The following is a 24,626-nucleotide window of genomic DNA, read 5'->3' as shown; positions in this document are numbered from 1 at the left end:
GTTACTTTGGTAAGTACCGCAGGATGTCATAACAGTGATTTTTAAACGCGGTTGGTTATTTAGGTCACATTGTCTAAACACTGGTAACACCGGTTACAATTTCTAAACTACTTGTCCAACATCGCTTATGTACGGGTATTCGCAGTGGTGGCTCATTTAAAAAATTTCACGGCACAGTGGTTGAGAATCACTGGTCTAAAGTCTTTCAACGTAGAACAACGCTCGTGATTGTGTCACAAATGTGAGCATAGAACAATGTATATTTCACATTACTGCTGGTGTATTGTGTAAGTCGATAGTTTTTGTAGTTACATAGTAGTTTTATGTAAATATGAATTGATGTACATTAAACAATGTAGCTGAAAATGTCTATTATTGGTGCGTAATGCACCACCTATCCTACACATGATGATCCGTGATTGTTATTTTGGATTTCAAATGCAAGATGTTATTGATCGTAAGATACATCTCTATTTTGAACACATAAAACTTTGTGAAAAGTGCGTCTTAGAATTGAGGAAATAAGGTAATTTTTCAGTAAGATATCAATTTGAAAAAAATTAATCTGATCTTTTATCAGTGATCAGAATTATTTGGAATGCAAATATAAAAAATTATTTCATATTAACTATGCTTTCATTTTTTTCCCTTCAAGCTTCAGTTACTTATCACAATTGTTACTTGATGTAACTTGAAACTTTTTGATATTTTACATTATACTATTAAATAAAATATCAGGGGATTATATAACAGTATTTTATCTTATTGATAGATCTATAATTATTTCTATATCATTTATTCATTAACTCGTTCAGTATTTTTCAACCTATTGCTAATAGTGGCTCCCAACTTGGTAATTTTTTTAATGCAGCTCACCTGCTTCTGTACAGTTATTGCACCTTATGTACTTTTAGTAATGCATGTGTGTTGTTATGCAATTCAGCATTATATTTTGCAGTATTCCAGTTGAAAACCTTTGAGCTAGTTTGATAATTTTGGAAATATGTAGTTAGAGAAATTTCAGATTTCTTTTAAGAAGAATATTTTATGTGAAATTAGTTTCTTCCAACATTTTGTTTTAAATTAATAGACTAAGTAGATCAGTGGTTTTCAACCTTTCTAAATTAGCATCTTATAACTGGTATGTTTGATACACTCGATACTCAAATTTATTTGAACTTTAGATTATCGAGTATCGGAATCTTGCGATATCCTGAATTATTGCGAAAGCTACATTGAAAACCACTGTTATAATATGGTGCTTTACCTCTACGTAATTTTGTCCACGGTGAGTCTGCAGTTGAGTCCAAGAAGTACCTGCAGAGAGCAGTATATTGTCTTCCTATAAACGGATATTGGGGACCATACACATTGTTTATTGGAATTTAGTTGTTTATTACATACAGGAGAGCAGCAACTAGTGTCTTGATCTTTGAGATGGTCAATATCATCTTGTCACTTTATTTTCGGCAGTATGAGTCGGATACTGTTTGTGCACTCTCACTGCAGTGTAATAAATGAGGTTGTATGCAAGCTGTGATACATTGCATTCTTTATACAGAATGATCATATACAGTAAACTCCCGATTATCCGTGTGCAGGTTATCCAGTTTGCAGATTATCCGTGCATGAATTTAATTTAAAAAAATAATTATATGTGTGTGTATTTTTTAAATAGTTTCTCACTTTCATGTTTACTCATCCTATAAGTGTGCACGTGTTCATATTTAGATGTTTAAATCATTAAAAGATTCCTGCAAACAAACCAAAATTACAGATTTTCTTAATAATAATGAGCATTAAACATGTTAAAATAATTGTCTGCCTTAGAAATGTATAATATGTTGCATTTTAGAAATAAATACTGTAATTATAGTTTGGATGATCCGTGTTTTTCGATTATCCGTGCCACCTCTCCTGCCATTAGTCCTGATAATCGGGAGTTTACTGTATATAACTAAATACTGGTTAATAACAATTAGTTACTTCCTTTGTAATCATTTGTTTGGACACCCTTAAACCAATGATTAAGTAGCATCTTCACTCCTTTTAATCATTTATTAAAGATTTAATAATAATGAAACCATTATTTAATCTTTTAGATTTCATTTTTTTTAATTGGTTTAAGATGTTTTGTTTTGATTCTATGTGATGTAAAGTTGCAAAATATTGCATGGCATGAGCATATATTATTTACATTGTTTTTTTGAGAAATAATTTACTGTACAAGAAATGTGTCACTAATGTATGCATATTAATAATTTTATCATTGGTTTGTTGTCTTCGTATCTATAGTCATTTTTAGATATCTCGTATTAAAATATATAACTATTTAACAACACGCCCAACAGCCGTAAGTGAACGGGTTAATTTTAGTAGCGACATCGCCTACAGCTGTTGGGTGTGTTGTTACTTATATTATCGGGTTTCATTGGTGTTTATTTATTTATATAGCTATTTCCTATATGTAAATATATTATGCAGATTCTCATTTTTAAATGCAATAGTGTTAAATGAATTGACTGTTTTATGAGTATAAAATATGTAATTTTATTTGCAATTGTTATTTAAATAATGAATATATTTATTATAAAGCTTTGTTCTTTCGTTTAATAAAATTATATATTTCATTAAAAATCCAAGATAATATATTGTTACAATCGGAGCCATTTTAAAGCACTTTTGAGGCTCCAAATTTCTTTCGAAGTATTAAACAGATATACAATAAAAATATTAGTAATGAACAAGGAGATGATCCCCTCACAGTTGATTCCTTCTACATTTATAATCCTTCCCATATAAATATTTTGGTAATATTTTGTGCATATCTGTATGGAATTTGTAATTTTGAATGGATATTTGTTGAATTTAATATGAAAATGAATAAGGAAATCAGAATTCAGGGTCAAAATTCAAGTAATGTTGTTATTGTATGTGCTGAGGTTTAATTTTAAAATAAAAGTGATGTTACCAAACATGAATAGATAATTCTTTTTGTAAGTTTAGTCATCGCAAGCAGACAAGAAGCAGAGGTCCTGCCAATAGCGTGGCATTTTTAGAAGTTTATGCAAATGCAATCAATCAGAACACAGCTCAAGAACAGGTCCAGGAAGAGCTGAGAAATATCTATAAGAAATATTTATTGTATCGTTTAAATTCATGACTTGCCAGTTAGTCGATAGTTTCATTCCGATAGTTCACAGTATGATCTGGGATGGATTGCATGGGTGCTAAGGTCTCCTTAGGTAACAATGATTCATTTTTTTTTTCTGATTTGTTACATAGTGACCGTGCTAGTCTTGGTCAATGAGTGAGTGAGTCAATACAAAATTAGTAGTACAGTGGAACCTCTATATTTGTCATTAATCTGTTCCTAAGGACCTAATGAATATGGAATATGACGAATATAGAAACAATTTTTCTCATAATAAATAACTGATATTCAATTAATCCATTCCCATCCTGAAAAAAAGGTACAAGAATAAAAATTATGTTGTTTGTAAAACTTTATTTTTGTTTTAGTAAATAAATACAGTATAGTGGTAGAAGGAGAAGAACAGTATTATTAATATAGTATTATTATTTAGAAGAAGACATATCAATTAAAACATTAGGTAATTCTAATTATGATCATAGGGTCTGTTTTGCCGATGATTCACTAGCACTCGATTTAATAAAGAACTCGTCCAGTGTTGTGTGTTTTTGTCTGCTTTTTAAAAACTTTCTGAAGTAGGCAATTACATTATCATTGAATGTATTTGTATTTTGGTTGACTATAGCAGCATTTGGGTGCCACTTTGGAGCGATTGGAACTTGGTTTCTCGCATTGATGATTTTGCAATAACTCAACAACACACAGGAGGACCGCACAAAGCAGACTGATTAACTAGCTAGCTAGCTAACACGGCTAGCTGATTGGTGCAGGCATGTAATTGTAGTACCACTTCCAGTGTTGGGAATGACGACGAATATGGAAAGATAAAAAAGTCATTCAATATTCGTCACATTTTGATATTACAAATATAGAGGTTCCACTGTATTTGTAGAGTCAACTTCAAACTTTGTATTAAGCTTGAAAGAGTTCCTGTAAACAGTTAAAAATCTTATTTTACTTTAAATGATGATGATTGAGTTCTTTCTCACAAGTAAAATAATATATTTAGCCATCCTTATACGGGTATACCTCGAGTTACGTCATTCCCGATTACACGTCATTTGTCAAAAAAGTATATGGAAAAATAAAAATCTAGTTTAAGTCAGTTTATTCAACTTTAAATCCGTCCGCCACAAACATTGAAGTCATAATATCACTAGAAAAGCGTTGAAAGAGCACAAAATCATATTAAAATATGTACATTTACAGTAAATGTTAATATAATCATAAAATCCTAGAGAACAAAACATGAAAACATCTGTGTTTCTGTGTTGTCTTATTTAGCGGTCTTTAAGTGCTCATTATTGGTGTTTCCTCCATTATTGGCATTTAGTTACGACGTAAGTCGTAACTACACAAGTAAATTTGACTTGCGTCACCTCTCCTGGAACCAATTACCGACATAAGATGAGGTATACCTGTATATTTTTTTACTATTTAAATTTCATATTTAATTTGTTCATTTGCCCATTTGCAAATTTTTCATTTAGTCTTTCAGTGGTTCTCAATCTTTCTGTGGCTGCGAACACCATTCATCTACTTCATATTACATGGAGCATTAACATCAATATATTCAAAAATTGATAAGAAATTCCATGTTTATTATTATCAGGAAACAATAAACTAAAACTTTAATGTATTGAATGAAATAGAAACATAAAATTTTCTATGAGTATGGTAATATATATTGTAGTGCATTGGAATAAATTTCTAATAAAAACTTTAAAATAGTTTTTTCTGTAGAACACTCGAGGCAGGTTTGAAGAACACCGGTGTAAGTTACGAATCTAAAAAACGCAGCATAGTGTACAATATGTTATCCAGAGCCATGAGTTTGGATGTATCAACGTTTGCTTTCAGCAGAGTCAACAGTTGCTTCAATTGACATGTTATTTAGTTACATCTGCCAAACGGTGAGTGACGTATGTGTTCGAACAGTAAGCAGGAAACATTGGTTAGTTGCAGCTAGCAATAGATAGCGTAAATGAAAGACACTACTAAATGTGACAGCAAAACACTAAACATGTTTTGAAACAGCACTACTATAGAAAGCGTTCGGCAGAAAAATACTCAACATCTCTGGAACTGTTGAGTCTGCTGGAACACAGCCAATGAGCTTTGTATTCATTAATCAAGTTTCAATTGTTTGTGTTTTTCCTCAATGAATTCAGAGTCAACTCACTATACCGAGTTGATTTGAATGTTAAAAAGCACTAATTAATTTTACATAACACTAAACGGTACTGTTTATGTCACCGCTCTGTACGTTATCAATTATTCGTATAATTAATAATGTAATGTCAAGTACTCAATGCTGTATATTCTTAATACAGTTAAGGGATCGACGATTTGTGTTACCGGTACGTAATTTTGAGGGTGGGTATGTGTGACGACGTTATGGGAGGATGTTTTACGAGTAGAACTATTGTTACATTGGGAAATTTCCAGAGGTATCAGTAGGATTGGTGCATTGGCCATATGCCTGTGTTGAAAAGCATAAAATAGAATTAGGTAATTTTGGACGAACCGTGGGGGTTTTTTAATTAAATATTTTTAAACACGAAAAGAAATAACAGCTTTTATTAAAAACAATATCTAAAGGAAAAAAATCCAGCAATAAGTTGCTTAACTTTCCCCGCGACATTTAAAACACTGTATGTAGCGCCATCTGTTATGATATTTTATTATTAAAGGCTTTATATTTTAATTACTAGCTGACCCGGCAAACGTTGTTTTGCCATATAAATTATTTCTAGGTAATTTCTAGCTGACCCGGCCACGCGTTGTTGTGGCTCAAAATGTATCTATTATAAATGTGTAACACTTCCCCCGTGGGGGAAATTTCAAAAAATTCCTTCTTAGTGTATATTCTCTTGACGTACCCTATTAAAACGCAATCAAAAACGCATCTAAAATAGTATAATAAAAGCCGAGTTCTTCACAGTAAGCCTTAATCCCGTCACTTTTCCCGCTGGGGAATATCGAAAAATCCCTTTTTAGTGTATATTCTGTTGACGTAACCTATTAAAACGCAATTAAAAACGCAAAAAACCGCATGTAAAATAGTATAATAGAAGCCGAGTTCTTCACGGTAAGCCTTAATCCCGTCCATCTCCCCCCACTGGGGGGAATTTCGACATGTATATTATATAAAAACACGTGCGTATTCGAATGCAACGTTGTGTCAAAATTTCAAAGGAATCGGTAGGAACAAACGAACGTTATATTTTATTTATATTAATATTTATATTAAGTAATAATTTTAATAAAATAGGAATAATTAATAGTTATTCTCCTAACCTCACTCAGACTCTATTACACTGTAAGACAACAACACCTTGATGCTGAGAACCTTTAACTTTAATCATAAACAAACGTTTTCGGCCCATTCCATGGCCATCGTCAGGCTAACAACATTCGAATACTGTTCCGAATAACCAATTTCAAATTTAAATAAAATACAAAAGAACTCACGCGCGATGCTAAACAACGTAAACTAAAACTAATATAAACAACATAGAAAAGAACAAACGAACGTTATATATTATTTATATAGATAGATAGAAAATGATCTGCTTCAGTCCATTCTCACAGAAAAGCATAATGCCTGACAGAAAAGCAAACTTAGTTCGTCGGAAGGTAGCGCCATCTGTTGGACATAAAAGCCTTAATTTATATATAAATATATTTTTGAAAGGGGGGAGATGGTGTAGGGGTATGAAAAATAGATAGTAGCCGATTCTCAGACCTACTGAATATGCATATCAAATTTGGTAAAAATCGGTAAAGCCGTTTCGGAGGAGTACGGTAACTAACATTGTGACACGAGAATTTTATATATAAGATTATAAAATGGCAAATAAACTTAATTTTGAGGATAGGGACGGATTTTACAAAAATTGTAAATGCTAATAACGAATAAAATCGTCATTAAGTCCGACCCTAGTGGAGATACGATACATAACTCTATTGTTAAAGGAAAAGTATGATGTACGGGGGCAAGCCACTATTAATTTGAGGTGAAAAGCATATACAGTATTTTAAATGAAATAAATTAAAAATATGTTTAGAAATTGCAACCCTGCATTGTGACGATAAATCACAATAATTGCTCGTTTCTTTATTGAATTCAATAACGCCATTGGCATAACTACGATTTTGCTCCGGGATGATGTCGGAGGATGATCTCAAGAGTAATCAGTATGAAGAAAAATGAACGTTCCTTATGTACTTTCCAGACAAATGTTCTAGAATGTTCCCGGTGCCTCTAGAAGGAAACTTCGAGAAAAAACTTTATATTCCGTACTGTGATCTTTCTTTTTTTTTTTTAACTCTCCGCCCTGTGGGCACTAAGAGGACCTCTTATAGAAGGCCCATCATGGGTTCGGCCAGGCCCACAATGGAGCGACCGGGTGGTGAGGGACGGGGCCCGACATATTCGAACGGACCACCCCCCGAAAAATTTCTGGGGATTATTCGATCCCAGGTCCCCCAGAGCGGTAGGCTGCCACCTTGACCGCTCGGCCATCCGGCCGCCGACTGTGATCTTTCTGCTAGAGCAGGGGTGGTGAACCTATGGCACGCGTGCCCAAAGTGGCACGTACGAGAAATCACTTGGCACGTAATGTATCATATGATTTCTGTCCTTTTCAATCATCCTTTCTGTTTATCACCTGACCATTCTTTTTCCAATCAGATTTTTTACATTTATTCGAATTAAAGCGTATTCATTTAATTTCTTTAAATATCATTATTCGAAGTCTAAGACTTTGGCACGCATTAACATCTTTAAAGCTAAGTATGCTTACAATATGGCACACGGACTCAAAAAGGTTCGCCATCCCTGTGCTAGAGTAATTCACAGTCACGTAGTATAAATTAACGACTGATAACCGAGCATTTATTTTTTTTTATTATAATAACAGTGGATAAAATCACTGAACACTGGTAGTTGCTCGTAAAGTTTTCCGAGTTTTTCCACATTAGTAACACCTAAATAGAGACCAAATTCTCTTTGAAAGTCCTTCCGGGAACAGTTCCCGCTCGGCAGATCGCCCATGTATCGCGTTGCTGTGTAGGAATAAAGAAAACCATAAAAACACGTTATTTTTCCTCTTTTTTGACTTTTGTGGGTTCAAGAGCTCTGAAAACGTGGATATGTGCAAAAAGCCCAGAGGGTCAACTTTTATACGATTCCAATTCTTTCCCATGTTATATAGATAACAAGCCGGGAATGTAAAATGGCTGAGACGAATTAAAAAAACTATTTGGAAATTTGTAGGTCACTGTACTCGTTGAAAAAAGAACGATCGAGGCACTGCTACGTGGACATTTTTAGTGGAATATGAATTTCTTTTTATAAGTCTACTCTAGTCACGCAAATAAATTTAGTTTTTAAAAGTTCTGCAGATATTTTCTAAGTTATTTCTTCAATGTCGGAGGTTTATGAACTATTATACACGCAACTGCACGGAATAAAGTAGGTTATATCGTTGCATACAAAGAAGAGGGTGGCGATCAAAACTGCTCAAAATCTTTACACATAATTAATGAAATCTGCACTGAGAGTGTTTTTAAGCATATGTGTCGTGAGTTCAGCCAGGCCACAATGGGAACGTCAGATGGCGAGAGACAGGACTAACATGTCGGGCTATCGAAAGGGAGAGTGGGGGATTTTTCCTTCGGGCCTAGAAAATACAGTGGTTCATAGTGGTCCTTACCCCATAAAATTGTTATTTTTACTAATAAATTATAAAATCATTAAGTCTGGTTTTTATTAGTAAAGAAACGTTCTATGTATTTCATTTGTTCAAGGGGGAAAAATTAGCTAAAAGAGTCCTCTCTACTCTGGCCCATATAAACTTTCGACGGCCTTGCCGACATATGGGAACAGACCATCCACAAAAAAGTTATCTGGGATTTCTCGCACCCGAATTCGATGCCGGGTCTCCCAGAGCAGTAGGCTGACGTATGGCCGGATGGCCGAGCGGTAGGCTGCCGCCTTGACCGCTCTGGGGGACCCGGGATCGAATTTTTTCGGGGGGTGGTCCGTTCGGATATGTCGGGCCCCTCCCTCACCACCCGGTCGCCCCATTGTGAGCCTGGCCGAACCCATAATGGGCCTACTAAAAGAGGCCCTCTTAGTGCCCACAGAGCGGAAAAAGTTAAAAAAAAAAAGTAGGCTGACGTGTGACATGCAACCATTACAATTAAAGTACTGTATTAATTTCATTTGTTATATTTAGCGATTATGATCAAAACCAAGTTATGTAATCGCCGAGGAAGACAATTTGCCATCATAATAGCGAGGTTGAGGCCGAAGTTTTAAACGCGGAAACGTATACCTTGGACGTTTTCGCGTTTAAAACTTCGGCCTCAACCTCGCTATTTTTGACCTCGAATTGTTAGACAATTGTTTATTGTATTAACTCAAAACAAATCTGCATCACTAATTTATAAATTGTTTATTTTTAAAATATATATTTCTGTTTTTTCTTTTTTAAATAATTATTATTTTAGCGCTTAATATTCCATGGACAGGCGATCCTCCTGAAGACACCTTTGAACCTCTCAGTGCCGGCCGGATGGAGCCTCGGGAAAAAGATATTAGTGGGGCCCCGAAATATTTGCGAAACTTTTTAATCAAATTTTCTTTGAAATCTCACTAAGGAACCGCCGCCCACTGGTTGAAATTAATTATTATTATTATTATTATTATTTTTTAATGCTTTTTATTTCACAGAGGGCGCTGTTCGAAATCATAAACAAAACGCATGCTGTGTTCGTGTTTATCAACGTTGTCCTCGTTGCTGTCAAACGGGTAAGTCGCATTTTCCTTCGAAATATGAAAATTGTATAACAAGATTTAAATTATATTAAGTTTGCGGTAATAACAGCGTAACAAATTAAGAATTCAGGCTGAAAACTGTATTTTTTCGTGTAAAATTGTATCTTGGATATGCTTACTTCATAGTTCAGTGACTCCTATATTAAAAATGAATGAATATAAACTGTATATACAACATATTTTTACATATTGTGGCTTATATTCTATTTTTGGCTCTTAAAGGAAAAAGAAGTATATTATTAGTTATAAAGATATTAAAAAATAAATATGCAGGAAGCAATACAAGGAAAACAGCAGCAGATTTGAATGCTTCATTCATTATGTAAGCTTCAATTACGACAGTAGTGATGTTGTATGATTTTCACTTTGAAAGTGGAGTTATTAGTTCAAATCTAAGATCTAGATCCTTCGGAGAGATTGGGTTTGTTGTCAAAAAATTGCTCTTAAGGCAAACAATATAAACACTTCCTGTTTAGTAGAGGAAACGATTAACTCTTCGTGCACCAAAAATATTTACATAAGTAAAAATGTAATCTTATTGAGTTACTATATTAATAAGGTCACTTTTCTGTATAAGGGCAATATTCTTGCAGCTGACAATTAATATATTAAAACCAAAATACTCGACAATAAATATAATATAAATGAGAACAAACCGGTTCGTTTCCATTTGTATTAAATCAATTTTCTTAAAATCCATCAGGAAATATTTATTTCTTTGTTTTTTTAATCTGAAAACGTTTTCTGGTTATATTATTATATAATAATTTTAATATGTATAAAAATTTAAATGTATTTACCTTCTGAGCATCATATAAACCTTAAGTTTTACATTTATTTAGATTATATATTAATGTTACTTGAAAATAATTAGAGAGGTTGAGGCCGAAGTTTTAAACGTGAAAACGTGTACGTCGGACGTTCGGTGCCACTTTCCCATAAGTGTAGAAGTTTGACAATGGCGTTTGGAATGTCGAGCATGATTCCACCGACTTTCCAAATGCCATTGTCAAACTTCTAGGCTTACAGGAAAGCAGTGCCCAACGTCCAATGTACACGTTTTTGCATTTAAAACTTTGGCCTCAACCTCATTATTATTTAAAAAGCTGAAAATATTTTTTTCTGATTGTTTTATAAGATAATACAAATAACACCAAGGTTTTCTGATGTTATCTGTATTAAGTGTTACCTGTTTTAGCTGTGGTGAAGGCTTTATAACATGTTTGAATATTTATTTTGGTAGATCTGTATAAGATGAGCTTTATAGAAATAAATAGTAGAACTATACAGAAACATAAACTAGAACTATAATTCAAAGAAATAACACCTGCATTCTACATACAAACAACCTTTACATTCTTACGTATTATTTTACAATTTTTGAATGGAAAATACAGCTATAATATGCCTTTCAATTTTTCTCATAAGATTATAAAATACTGTGTTAAAATTTGAAGTTTTCTGGGTCAATGACATACAGTTTTTATTTTTATCTAGTTATCTAGGAAACTCTTAACTTTAGATTTCATATAAATAACGAAATTATAAATAGATTGTTCTAACAGGTTTATATAGATATATTTTCAGATTCCATTTAGCAATAAAAAAAATATAATTTTATATATATACATTTCTCATATAAATGAAATAAACCTTCAAATTTATTTAGAAATTGGATTAATTTTCTCATTTTGTTGTTAATAAAAAGTTGACAGCCTTTCATATAAACAAGTATTATTTATAAATTCAATGGAAATAAATTTATAAGTATTTTCAGCTATGTGTAGAGATAAATTTAAGTATGCAGCCCACATAATTAAGTCTGGAATATCTGCATATTATTGTATAATAGGAATATTTGCTTTAATGGAGCATACAATTTAGAAACTTATAAAAAAAAAAAGGCGAGAACTTCAAACTTTTATTCATTTTCAGGAAATGCTTAGAACATAGACCACTGCCATCGTAGAAATTCATTATGATCAACTACATTGTTAAGGAAGCAAAAGATATGGAAGGAAGCATGTTAAGGAAGTAAAGAATGAAGTAAAAAAAAATTTTTTTTTATTCCTTACTTCCTTAACACAAAGTTATTTATAATGCATTACCATGGTAGCAGTGTTCTATGTTCCAAGCATTAGAAAATTAATAAAAGTCCGAAAGTGCTCAAATTTGTTTCTTTTCTTTTCTAAGTTTCTACACTTTAATAGAACATAAAGTTCTATTAAAGCAAATGTTTTTAATCAAAAATGATATCGCCAAAAATCCAGCAGAAGAAAAATAATTATTAAATAAACAAATATTTTTGACTACTTTCATTGGTTATCATCAGTTACAGTCATTCTATTATCAAATACAGTCGACTCCGCATAAGTCGACACCCGGATAACTCATCACCGTAGGTTAATTAGTCAGCTTTCTGTGGTCCCGGCCGACTTACATAGGCATTAATGTTATTAATGTTAAAAAACTCGGTTTACTCGACATTGTTTAACTTGTCACCACTGGATAAATCAACATACTTTTTCTGTTTCACACTTTTTTGACATCTGATAAGTTGACTCCCCTTCTGAAAAAATGAGTTTACACCCTACAATAAGCTGTGTGGTGTGAACTTATTTTTCAGGGGGGGTCGACTTATCAGAATTCTAAAAAGTGTGAAACAGAAAAAGTATGTTGATTTATCCAGTGGTGACAAGTTAAACGATGTCGAGTAAACCGAGTTTTTTAAGGTTAATAACATTAATGTCTATGTAAGTTGGCTGGGACCACAAAAAATTCACTATGTAACCGACAAGTGACGAGTTATCCGGGTGTCGACTTATGCGGAGTTGACTGTATAAAATGGAACGAAAATTTTGAAGTGGATGGAACATAAAATTGATTGGACAATGGTGTGATGTGATACTATGGTCACTTACGTAATGAAAAGAAAAGATTTTTTAGATGACTTTAAACAGATTTCCAGGCCTGTGATATGGTATCAGTGTAGCAATGTCTGCAGACTATAAAAAAGGGCATTGTACATTACACAAGGGGCTTCAAACTCTAGGATTCAACATTGGATCAGTGCTCCCACAAGGTGGCACGGATTGCACTCTGGGTTAACTTAACCTTGAAAACAATGGGGCGTTGGTCAACGTATGACGAAGTTGCATGGGTCAATGGACAAATATCATTCATTAGTTTCTTTTGTATTTGCAGAATAGGCTAGAAGTCATAAATTTGCTACTGTTTGGGATTAAGAAAAAAGCAACCGAAATGAAAAGGGGGCACATGCCCCAATGCATGGTTACTCCTGTATCAGCATCTATAATTGTTAGCTACTCTTTCTGGAAGCTTTATATATTTCCAGCTTCTCCAAATGCTGGAGATGGGTCTTATTACTGGTATGATGTAAGCATTGAGCTTGGTCCAGAAAGACTTGTCATTGTCTGTAGTAAAGGTTGATAGTGCAGTAGTAGTAAGCCCCCTATTTGTGGATGTTTCATGTTCCCTTAAAAGTAGGTTTAAGGAACATGTTACTCCTGTATACCCCCATTTTTGGTTCATTCTATTGTTGACAATGGGGAAAGAGTATATACTTTTTTCACAGAGGTCTGTGGTGTTTCTAAATAGCATATGTACCATATATCTCAGCAGATAAGACGATAGTTGAATTATAAAAAAAGGCCCTGAAAATCTGGGTTGTCTTATAGGACAGATACAAAAAAAAAATTAGATTGAAATTTATATAAATTAAAACCATTATAGTAAAATGGACAAACCGTAATTATTTACTAGAGAGTAGAGTATGTCCACAAAATAGAATAGCTCGTACGATGTTTTTGTGAATAGTCAAGGTCATTATCCGAATGCCTGAATCAGTGCGAATGTTTGCAACAATCGCAAGGCAGTGCTGCCATATGCAAGAAAATAAAATTTGATGTTCTTTCAAAAAATTACGAATAGGACATAATTCAGTATACGCTATACAGTGTTATTATCCGGATGACGATTGCCGATCTAAACTAAATTCATAGGCCGTCGATAGTTTGGGGGTCGTCTTATAGGACAGATATATGCTAAACCTATAAAACTTCGACAAAAATTTATACCTCATCTTATCTGCCGAGATATACGGTATTTATGGATTTTTTTTTTGAATGTTGATGTTGATGGCCTTTGCTGCGTTTGGTTGCATTTAACAACTTTGTAAATTTTGACCTTGTTTTTGCAAATATTTCTATTGTATTTTAAATTTCTGGTACATCTTACTATATAATATATTAAAGCTTCTTGTCTCAATTAGTTTTCGCTAAAGGTAGCTGATATACTATTAGCAGATGTATCATCTTATTATTTATATACAAAGTAGCTTAATCATGGTTAAAATTATGATTTAGTTGCTCCCACTTGTTTTAAGCATTCATAAAATGATCTTAAAATGTATTTTAGCTAATTAATTGACTTTCTGGCCACTCTGTATAAAAGATACATAAGTAAATATGAAGTTTTTGACTGTATATTTAATTTTTAATTCTTAAGAAAATAGTATAAGTTTTAAGAAATGTTCTTAGTACTGTCATAGCCTTGATACTTAATTTTTATATTGAAATCCACTATATAAATTTTTATTACTTATTTTATTTATATTTAAATAATATTTTTCTGAAAATAACTTATATAAAAATTGTTTTGTACAAATAGTCCAGTAATATTTATACATCAATTCTTTTTATTGGTATTTTATTCTATTGTATTCATTTTATTAAAATGTCATAAAAATAAAAATTGAATTTTATTATTTTGTTGAATAGGTCAATATAAACTGTTTTAAGTGGTTTACTTTTGTTTACACGTCCTAAATGCTTTCAATATTTGAAAGTATTGTGTCTCTGGCTCTTTGAAAATGCTCCAATGCCGTTGTGATTCCAAACGGCAGTCTTGTAAATTTATATTTTCGAAAGGTGTATTCATTATTAATGGTTTTTGTGATTGTTCTTCTACCGGTAGCTGAAAGAAGGCTGATTTAGCATCCATAACTGTAAAGTATATGGCTTTTGGAATGCTTGATAACAGTTCTGTTGGTGAGGGTTTACTTTTGTTTACGCACCCTTTGTGATGCACTTAAGACCCCCTGCGAGACGGGAATACAGACACTTACTCTGAATACTTTATTCAAGGTCCTTCCTGGATCGGGCGAAATACACCCTTATACATTAATCAGGGCTGTCTGTCTTGCATGCCCTCTTGTGGTTCCAGCTCCGTAACATAAACAGCCAACTTAGCCAACTTAGCATAATAATATAAATTGCTTCTTCTATTAGTGACAGTATGCTTAAATTTCATTTATTTTTTAATATTGTATTGAGATTTATTTATTTAATAATTAAGTTGCCTCTTAAAACTTATCAAACAATATATCAGTTCATTTTTATAGTGCTATACTCACTGCAGGATAACCAGAAGTGGTTAGCCTTGAAAAATGCATTAAAATGGCCTTGAAAGGAAGCTGAATTATTGCTTTTTTGAAGAACGTTCAGTCCCAAAATTGAATTTCCTTTTGATGATATGGCAGTTAAAAGATTTCTGAAAAACCAACTCAAAAAACTGGAACAGAGTTTAAGTCAATAACACTTTTCCAGCATAGGTTTAATTACTGTATACGCCTATACAGAAAATACTTAGCTTAAAATAGTTATGACACTTTTTCCATCACAAAATAGACAATGGACAAAATGATGTTTATGATAAATGCTACATGAAAAAGTATAATGATAATTTGTATCATTGGTACTATATTTTACCGCAGACATATACCCTTTCTCGATAGCTATGCACTGCTTTGTTCTTTATCCTGTGCAGACAGTATAGTAGTTTTCATTAATAGTTGTATTTTATGTCAGTTTTACGTTGTTTCAATAAACATTAATTTTCAAATAATTTTGAGATAGACAGTATGTATAAATATGTATCAGAAATTAAGTTTCCATATTTAGTTATAAAAATTTTTAATCAATCTATAAAAAATTCACGAGTAACTTAGTAAATATTTGTGTGTTTCTTTTTTCAGTGTAGTCACCATATTTGCCGAGACACGTATCCAGTCTAACAATCAGATCTTCCATTCCTTTGCGAACAAAACCTGGGCATTGATGATTTATTCATTGGCAGTTCTTGTGTTTGACATCATTGCCTTACTGGAATTGTGTTCTGCATAGCTGTTTTTTCATGTGAGGAAACAGGCAAAAATCTAATTGTAAAAGTCTTACTGTCCTTAATTCTAATATTATTGTTAATTGTCTACTTGGACTTTACTTATTAATAGGATTTTTAAAGTCCTATTAATAAGTAAAGTCCAAGTAGACAATTAACAATAATAGGCAAAAATCTGTTAGGGTAAGTCCAGGCTTATAACGAGTGGGAAAAAACTCCCATATCCAGCTTTTCAGAGGTTTAGTGGTACCTTTTGTAATGTGCAGACAGTAGTGTCGCCACCTTTTCAAAATTGCTGACTTGGACGGCAGGTCGGGTTTGCTCAAACAGAAGTCTCTGACGCATGCGCAATGTTATTTTACCATGTGAAGAATAACATGCACGCCAGTTCTAAACCAGTTAGGGACTTGTGTAGGAGCAACTTAAATTAAGAAATGAAATAACTTAGCTTTAAAGAGCCGAGAAGCAAATAAAAAAGGTCGACAGGTTGCTACGAAATCCCGGACAAAATTAATTCTTAACCCGGACAATGAATTAAAAACCGAACGGATGGCACACTAGCAGACGGACATTGTTATGAAGAAAGAGAACTCTGTATAAAAGGAGATTTTCTTGTAATGAATTGGCTCCTTATGTTTTCAAACTATTTCTTGTTAGGAAATTGCATTAACTGTTGCTGCTTTTGGTCTGAAATAGATCACTGATTCTCAAATGTTCACAGGTGTGATAAAACCTAATATAAATAACTATCTTTAGTAGATACGCTTAATAATAGTAAGGGCAAAAAGCGAAAAACAATACATTTATTATATATAAAATATTTGTGTTGTTTGCAACAGTTGACATCTTTAAATATGAAAAAATATAGAAATGTGTAACTAATTGTGTAATCTTTTAAGTTAATTTTATATATTTAGATTAGAAAGTTGTGTTTTTTTTTTATTAGTTAAGAGATTTGCATATTTAAAGGATTGGCTTTTTAAGGCCAAATGATCTTCAGGATTATATCAGACTATATTAAGCTCATAATTCTGCTATAATCTAGCAGATCATTTGGCCTTAATCAAAAATCAAGTTAATAAACGTTTGTATTTGGATTTATGGGGAAGTACTCGATGCTTAGAGTATTCCCCGTGCAGGAACAAAACTAAAACTTCTCATTTTTATTGATGGTTATTGATACAGACAGCAAATTTTAAATGTCAAACTACAGTTTGATTGTTCTACTAGTTTTTTTAAATTAGTTAAAAGTTTCTGAAGAAGGAAACTAAAGCATACAAAAAGCTTTAAAAAGAGAGATGTTTTGACCGCTTAAAAAGTCACGTTAAGAGTGGCGATTATAAACAAAATATGTAAATAATCTTCCAGTTTGTTGAAACCGGAAATAACAATTTTTGAGAATTCAGAACAGTAATTAGCACACTTTTTAAAAATATTACGTGAATAAATTAGTGGATATTTATTTGAAGTTAGTTTAAAAACTTAGTTTATTTTTAAATGGTTTCAAAGATTAATGTTAATATTTTTTCATGTAAAGGTAAATAAACTGACAAGTTTTTATTCTTTCAGATTCTCTTCTTGGACTAAACAGTTATGCAGGAAACAAAAATTCAAGACGGAAATTCATTTAGAGAGATACAAATTCCAATTAATTGTGGTTACTTAGCAGCAAAAGAATATGGACCGTCGACCGGTGAAAAGTTGTTAGCCCTTCACGGATGGCAAGACAATGCAGGATCGTTTGATACTTTGATGCCTCTTCTTCATCCGAATTTACACGTTGTCGTTCCAGATCTTGCGGGTCATGGATTATCCAGTCATAAACCTTCAGGATGCCCTTATTTTTTTTTAGAATATATAAATCATATCAAACTTATTGCTGATTATCTCAAATGGAAAGAATTCTCAATTTTAGGACATAGTATGGGAAGTAGTTTAGCCATTATGTTTGGTAGCATCTATCCAGAAATAGTGAATAAAATTATTGGTATCGAACTATTAAAACCCTTAAGTTATCCATCTGAAATTGTAACGACAATACTTCGTAATAGTATGAATCAGTATGTGAAATTGGAAGATAAACTGAAATCTGATCCTTCCGTTTATTCGGAAGAAAATGCATTGCGTACTTTAATAGGTAAGAACTCGGAACTCACCGAGAAAAGTGCAAAAATATTAATGAAACGGGGTGTTAAGCAACTTCACGGTGGAAAAGTTATGTTCTCTCACGATATTAGAATCAAATCCATTTGGGATAGTGGACTTGCAAGTAGTGAACTTGTAAAATCAGTTATTTTGAATATGAAATGTGATCTGTTATTAATCAAAGCTAAAGATTCACCCGTTTACACTGATGAAGAAAGTTTGAACGAATGTATTGAAATCTACAAAACAAAATGTAAATCATTTAAGTTGGTCGAAGTGGAAGGTAATCATTTCGTTCACTTAAATAATCCGGAACGAATTGCACCAATTATAAATCCATTCCTTTTGAATACAAAATCAAATATCTAATTTAAATTTTCGAATACTCAACAATACAGAAAGAATTCGATATATTTTTATAATATCAAAATATTTTTGATAAGATAGGAAAATGTCAACACAGTTATAAATATAAAAGGTTATACTATATACTATATACTAGATTATATACTTTATATACTAGATTATATAAAGAGGATAAATATAAAGATTTACTACAGATATATCTTAAGTATTAAGTAAAGTTGCTGGACACGTGATATTAATATGGCTTAAGTAATATCCTCTAATTTTTAAGAGAATATTCTTTCCTGAATTTGTGAAAGAATAGGAATATTCTACTCCTATTCTTTAATGAATAAAACTTTTTACATATTGTTATTGATGATAAAACGTATAATTCTGAAAACATTTTTTCAATGAATATGCTGTATTTTAAGAGTAATCTACGCAAAAGTAGACTACTCTTGGTATATCTATGTTTAAAAGACAATTTGAGAAGGATGCTGAATTATGCAAAGGAGGGGTTATATGCTGCTTCTAAATTGCAATTATGAAATGAGCAATGTCTTTTATCATAGGCTTGGGGTATATGATGAGAAAGGCTATGCAAAGATTTTATTTTTGTTTTAGAAGTATTCTGCAGGGTGTATGCCAGAGGTGGACAAACCTTCTCACAGTAAGAGCCATATATTGCCTATCAGAAATACATACTCTATCGGAATGGTATTTATAAACAGTTAAAATACTATAGTCATCGTTACTTTACTGGTAATTTACGACTGGCTAGGTAAACATTTATTTAACTGCTTTAACTTTATGAATCCACCTTTAGTTTTCAGTAACCAGTTCTATGTTAAGTTGCAAATTATGCTTGCAATCCATATATATATTGCACTACATAATAGTCAAAATATACAAATATATTACCACAAACATACAAATATATTACATATGTGTAAATAGTATCTAAAGTTTATAAAAAGAAATTATGAGTAAATTGGAGCTGTAGTAAGGGTCTAGAAGAGCTTATGCAGCTCATAAGTTGCAGTTTGATCTTTGTGGGTATTATGCCATTGCAAGTTTACTCGTGAAAATACAATAATTCTGAAAGACTGTTTTTACAATCTTTTTGTTGTTAATATATATATATATATGTATTAACAACAAAAAGAATATATATATATATATGTGGGGGGTCTATGGATAGCTGGGCAATCGTCTTGAAGCGGACACGTCGTTCCTTCTTCTTTTCTAACTCTAATCATCGTCGTCTTTTTCTGCGTGCGCCAGAATGGATGTGCACGACATTCGGCCTGACCATGTCGCCAGCGCGGGGGATGGGCACCACACACACACACACACACACACACACATATATATATATATATATATATATATATATGTTGTTCCAGAAAAATTTAATATTACGATCTGTGGATGATAGGAAATCATAATGTATGATGTGAAATCCGCATTTATAGTTTTATTAATCAAGAGATATATTTTTATTTTTATAATATGTTTAAACATAGATTAAATGTTTACTTTTTACAATTTAACTAGTCTTATAAAAGTTATTTTTTTGACATTTTGGTGTTTCTGCTTTGCGCAATTAAATGTTTCCTTCCTATGTGAAACATTTTGAATATCACAAACTCTTTAACAGTATTAATTAATTCTTATGAAAATTGAAAAGTAGACTTTGTTATATTATTATTATTTTATTGACTTTAAACATTAAATTTTAATGTTTTGAACTAATGGATGAGCTATAAGTCTATATGCATAGATAAAGTGGTCACTTTGTTACGCAGCCACTTGCAAGTGACAAAATGTGCTGTATAGTGAGCGTCACTAACTGACTGCACATATGAATGTTCTTTTTATTTTTATTGAATGTGTGTTAACAGGTCTAGTTTAATAATGCATACTCATGTATCATGTATATTTTGTCTCAGGTGATCCCTGTTCTGGTACACCTACAGTTTCCAAGTGTCCTCACAAATAAAAATTAAGAGAGGTGAGGTTTGGAGATATAAGACCCACTCTTTGGGACCATAGTAGCCAATTCAATATATAGAGACTTTTGATTCATTCTATTAATAATTATTTTTCCAATAATTCGTACGTATAACCTTTGAAAACACACTTTTCATGTCCTTTTAAGGTATTTATTTACATTCACACCAATTTGTAAAACACTTAGCTTCAGCTGCTGATTCCTTCTCTAATATTGATTTTTGTGTTGAGCACTTTTTGATGTAAAAACTACTGGTTAATTAACACTTGTCTATATTTAATCTGTAATACATTGACTAATACATTGACTGGGGTGATGACCAAAGAAAGACTAACTCAGACAAAGACAAGTAAGTTTTTATTTTCTTCCTTGATGCCCTCTCATGGTTGATTGCAACAGGGAAGATTACAACAATTGGTATACCTTTTTTTTTTTTTTTTGACCGTTCAAAATGAAATCGGCCGATGGGAAAGTTGTTTGACTGGTTTTGCTATACAAGTTTTCCTTGAAGCCTGAGAAACAAAAGCAATTTAGTTCCCAAGTACATAGAAAAAAATAAATTTTTGGAGCTTAAAGAGTTAAAATTTGACATACTTAAAAATGGGTTATCGGTAAAGGAATAACAACTAAAGCAGGCCAAACACTACATGATTTTGCTGGCTGACTGTAGTTGGCAGACGGGTTTGTTGCCTGACAATGCTGGTAGAGAGAGTAAACACTAGACAATGTTTTCCTCCAAGAAATGAAGCATGTAGTGAGAAATATTTTTATCTATAACTGGTATTTATACAAAAATTAACAATAAACTTTATTCACATACTATCCCTACTATTGTAAAAATACTCTTGTCTCAATAAAACTTGATCATGCATAGAAATTATTTCATAATGTTCTTTTTGCCATCTTGATTGTGATGATGGATGTCACTACTCGCTACTCATAAATTGGCACTAATATCGTCGAGACACATAATACTGATTGACTGTTGGTGGTAATAAGTTGTGTTTTCCAAATTTTCGGTAAACCAATGTTGGCCAATTTCCTTCTCAAGCAACATACTTTATGTCAGACAGACAATAGGCCATATTAGGCAGAAAAATTGCATAATGTTTACTCCACTTAACAAACATTCTCTGTTATGTTTTCAATTTTCACTTCTCTGAGATGCATCTATGTTTTGAAAACTGTTATATCACAAAACATGGTGCGTGACAATGATGGTGAATTTCCTACACTACATGCTTTCTATTCAGTATATATGACCAAAATTACTTGTATTGACCCTGTCCTTTCCACCACCCATTTCATTTTGTTGGTCTATTTCTTAATATACTGTATATTAAACTCAAAAATAAAAATACACACATATAAATCAAATGTGGATTTTCAGCTCCACAGCAAATAAAGAGGCAAAGTAATGCTTTTGTATAAACAACAGTATTGGTTATTTATATTGAATCGTTCTTGCACGAAAGAAAAAAATGTTAACAGTAGATTCTGAACAGATATTAAAATTTGTCTCCAATAACCTGCAGCTGGCATGTGTTATCCAATCTAGAATTGTCATTGTGAAAACAAAGGGAAAGGAAATTTACTACGATGTTGAGTTTTTTGCAAAAAAAAGGCAATGCACTTTCTTACATTTTAATTTTCATTTATAAAGAGCCAAAGAAATAATATATTTTTGAAGAATTAATATTATATTAAAATAATAAATAACCAACCCTAGAAGAGGGTACAGCTATGCCCTGCACACCCTCCATCTACTATTACCTAGGTCTTCACACCCTTTAGATCTACAGATGTAGCCAGATGGATCACTTTGCCAAAATGACCCATCTGGCTACATATGAAATAGTCTCTGTTATGTTTTGCTGAGATGATCTATTTTTCCACATCGGTAACAGACTTTGCTGAGTTTTAAATCTTTGGATTGAGAACTCGCTGAATTTTACTACCTTATTCTTCTCCATGTCTTCTATCTGTAAATCTGTAGCTTTTAATATGCATACAATTTCTGCTTCTTTGTCTAGCGCCTTTCTCTAGCAATCTCCTCAATTCATTTGAGAGTATCAGTTTTCCACTATCTGTTCATCTAGCTTCTTGTAATTACACTTCTGACCTTGTTGTTTCAGTCTAACAATAAACTTACCTACAAAACAATGCTCAAAAAATACTAAAATGTAAATACATTTTAGGTATTCTTGAAACCGTGTTTTCTTATATGTTGAGCATCAAACACAAGACCGTGTTATTTATTAAACACTTGGCACTTTTCCACTTCTATTAGTTGAGACGAGATTTTATTTCACTCGTTTCGGGCATTTCGCCCCTCTTCAGTCAACTAATAAAACAATATACAACATTTCAAGTAATATAACACACACTAACAGATACCACAAAAATTAATTTAAAACGTACCGTTAGTTCCTCGAACTCAAGGGTGCGCGTGCATAGCACAATTTGGACCTCAAAGTTACAGCAACAAATGTAAATGTTCTACGTACGGCTAATTAAATTGTAAAATTTCTTTTAAAATATATAAACATACAGGCTTATTTTATACATATCGGTATATTAAACATATTCGGTATCTTACTTTTTTAAAATCGAACGCAATAGATCTTTAATCTTCTTTTTACTAACTTTTTTCTTTTCTTCATTGTTGTTTTATCTTGACATAAAGCAATAAACGTTTGGACCTGGTGTTAACTAAAAAGCTCACTTTTCGTCTAGTACTGGCTCATTATTACGCAGTTGTTTGTTGACCATTTGCATATTCTGCTGGTTATGACGATCTGAATTTACATAATTAACTGTATAGCCAAAAGTAGCCAAGTTAGGCTGGATCTGTTGCTTATTTTTTATATGATTATAATATTCTTAACCAATTCTTGTTTATATTTATGCTTAAATTTTTATTTATAGAATTACTGGACTTTATGATGGCCACGCTCTCTTTAAATTTTCTATTATAAGCGTATTTTTCTTTATATAAAATTTTTGTACCATCTTGATCTATATTACAATTATTAAGTAGGCAATGATCATGAAAAACAGAGTTTACTCGATTGTATCTTAAGTCGGCGACATGTTCCTTTAATCTGATATTTAACTTACGTTTCGTTTCTCCAATATAAATACTATTATTCTTACAAGTACACGGAATTTCGTAAACGACATTCTTTGTTTCTTTCGCTTCTGTTCTAGTTTGCTGTATACTCTTTTTATTTTTTAGCCGGGATTTAAGTTTCTCATATTTAGGTGCGAGTTTTATGTCTACCTTTCTTAATTCTTTATTAATTTCTTCACATAATCCTTTTACATATGGAAAACTAATATATCTTATTCCTGAGTCTTGTTTTTCTATTCTTTGTTTGTCGTTGTACTATTTGTTTTCACAATTTGTAAATACATTTGTTTCAAATTTGATATTAATAATTTTAAATTCCCGTTCCAAATTTTACACATGACTCTATATGACTGTTATTTTTAAGCTAAATCTTATCACAGTATTTAAAACAACATTCATGCTGACGAAGTCTTATAATACTATTTTACATTATATTGTTAAAGAAAATTTTTTGTTTTTTTTTTGGTGTCACGACTTGGTTAATTTATAGACACTTGGCAAATTCATCTGTTTAATCCATAATCTTACAGAGATGCGGGTCAGGCTTTCGCCCCTCTTCAGTCTGTTATGTAATGTGCGTGTGTTGCATCTGTCCGGCACCTTCCGCACTACATTTTCCCACTTACATTCCCCTCCTTGCTAACTTGACTGCTTCCCTCGCATGTCTCACGTGTAACTTCTCCCTCCCGGAATGCTGCATACAAGTGGGAAAACGTAGTGCGGAAGGTGCCGGACAGATGCCCACCAGATGCAACACATGTACATTACGTAACAGACTGAAGAGGGG

General features: G+C 32.3%; 1 protein-coding gene across 1 annotated transcript; it reads left to right on the top strand.

The window, feature by feature from the left end:
- The first annotated feature begins 9,924 nt into the window (after positions 1–9,924).
- Positions 9,925–18,736, top strand: LOC136986470 (serine hydrolase-like protein). The gene is made up of 2 exons (XM_067283997.1): positions 9,925–9,974; positions 17,769–18,736. The coding sequence occupies exon 2, from the start codon at positions 17,793–17,795 to the stop codon at positions 18,711–18,713; it is 921 nt and encodes a 306-aa protein (XP_067140098.1). The 5' UTR covers positions 9,925–9,974; positions 17,769–17,792; the 3' UTR covers positions 18,714–18,736.
- Positions 18,737–24,626: the final 5,890 nt, after the last annotated feature.

Source organism: Centruroides vittatus, unplaced genomic scaffold (genome assembly GCF_030686945.1).
Source record: "Centruroides vittatus isolate TY-2023 unplaced genomic scaffold, ASM3068694v2 scaffold_1047, whole genome shotgun sequence".
Lineage (NCBI taxonomy): Eukaryota > Metazoa > Arthropoda > Arachnida > Scorpiones > Buthidae > Centruroides > Centruroides vittatus.
This window is presented reverse-complemented; position numbering and strand designations above follow the sequence as displayed.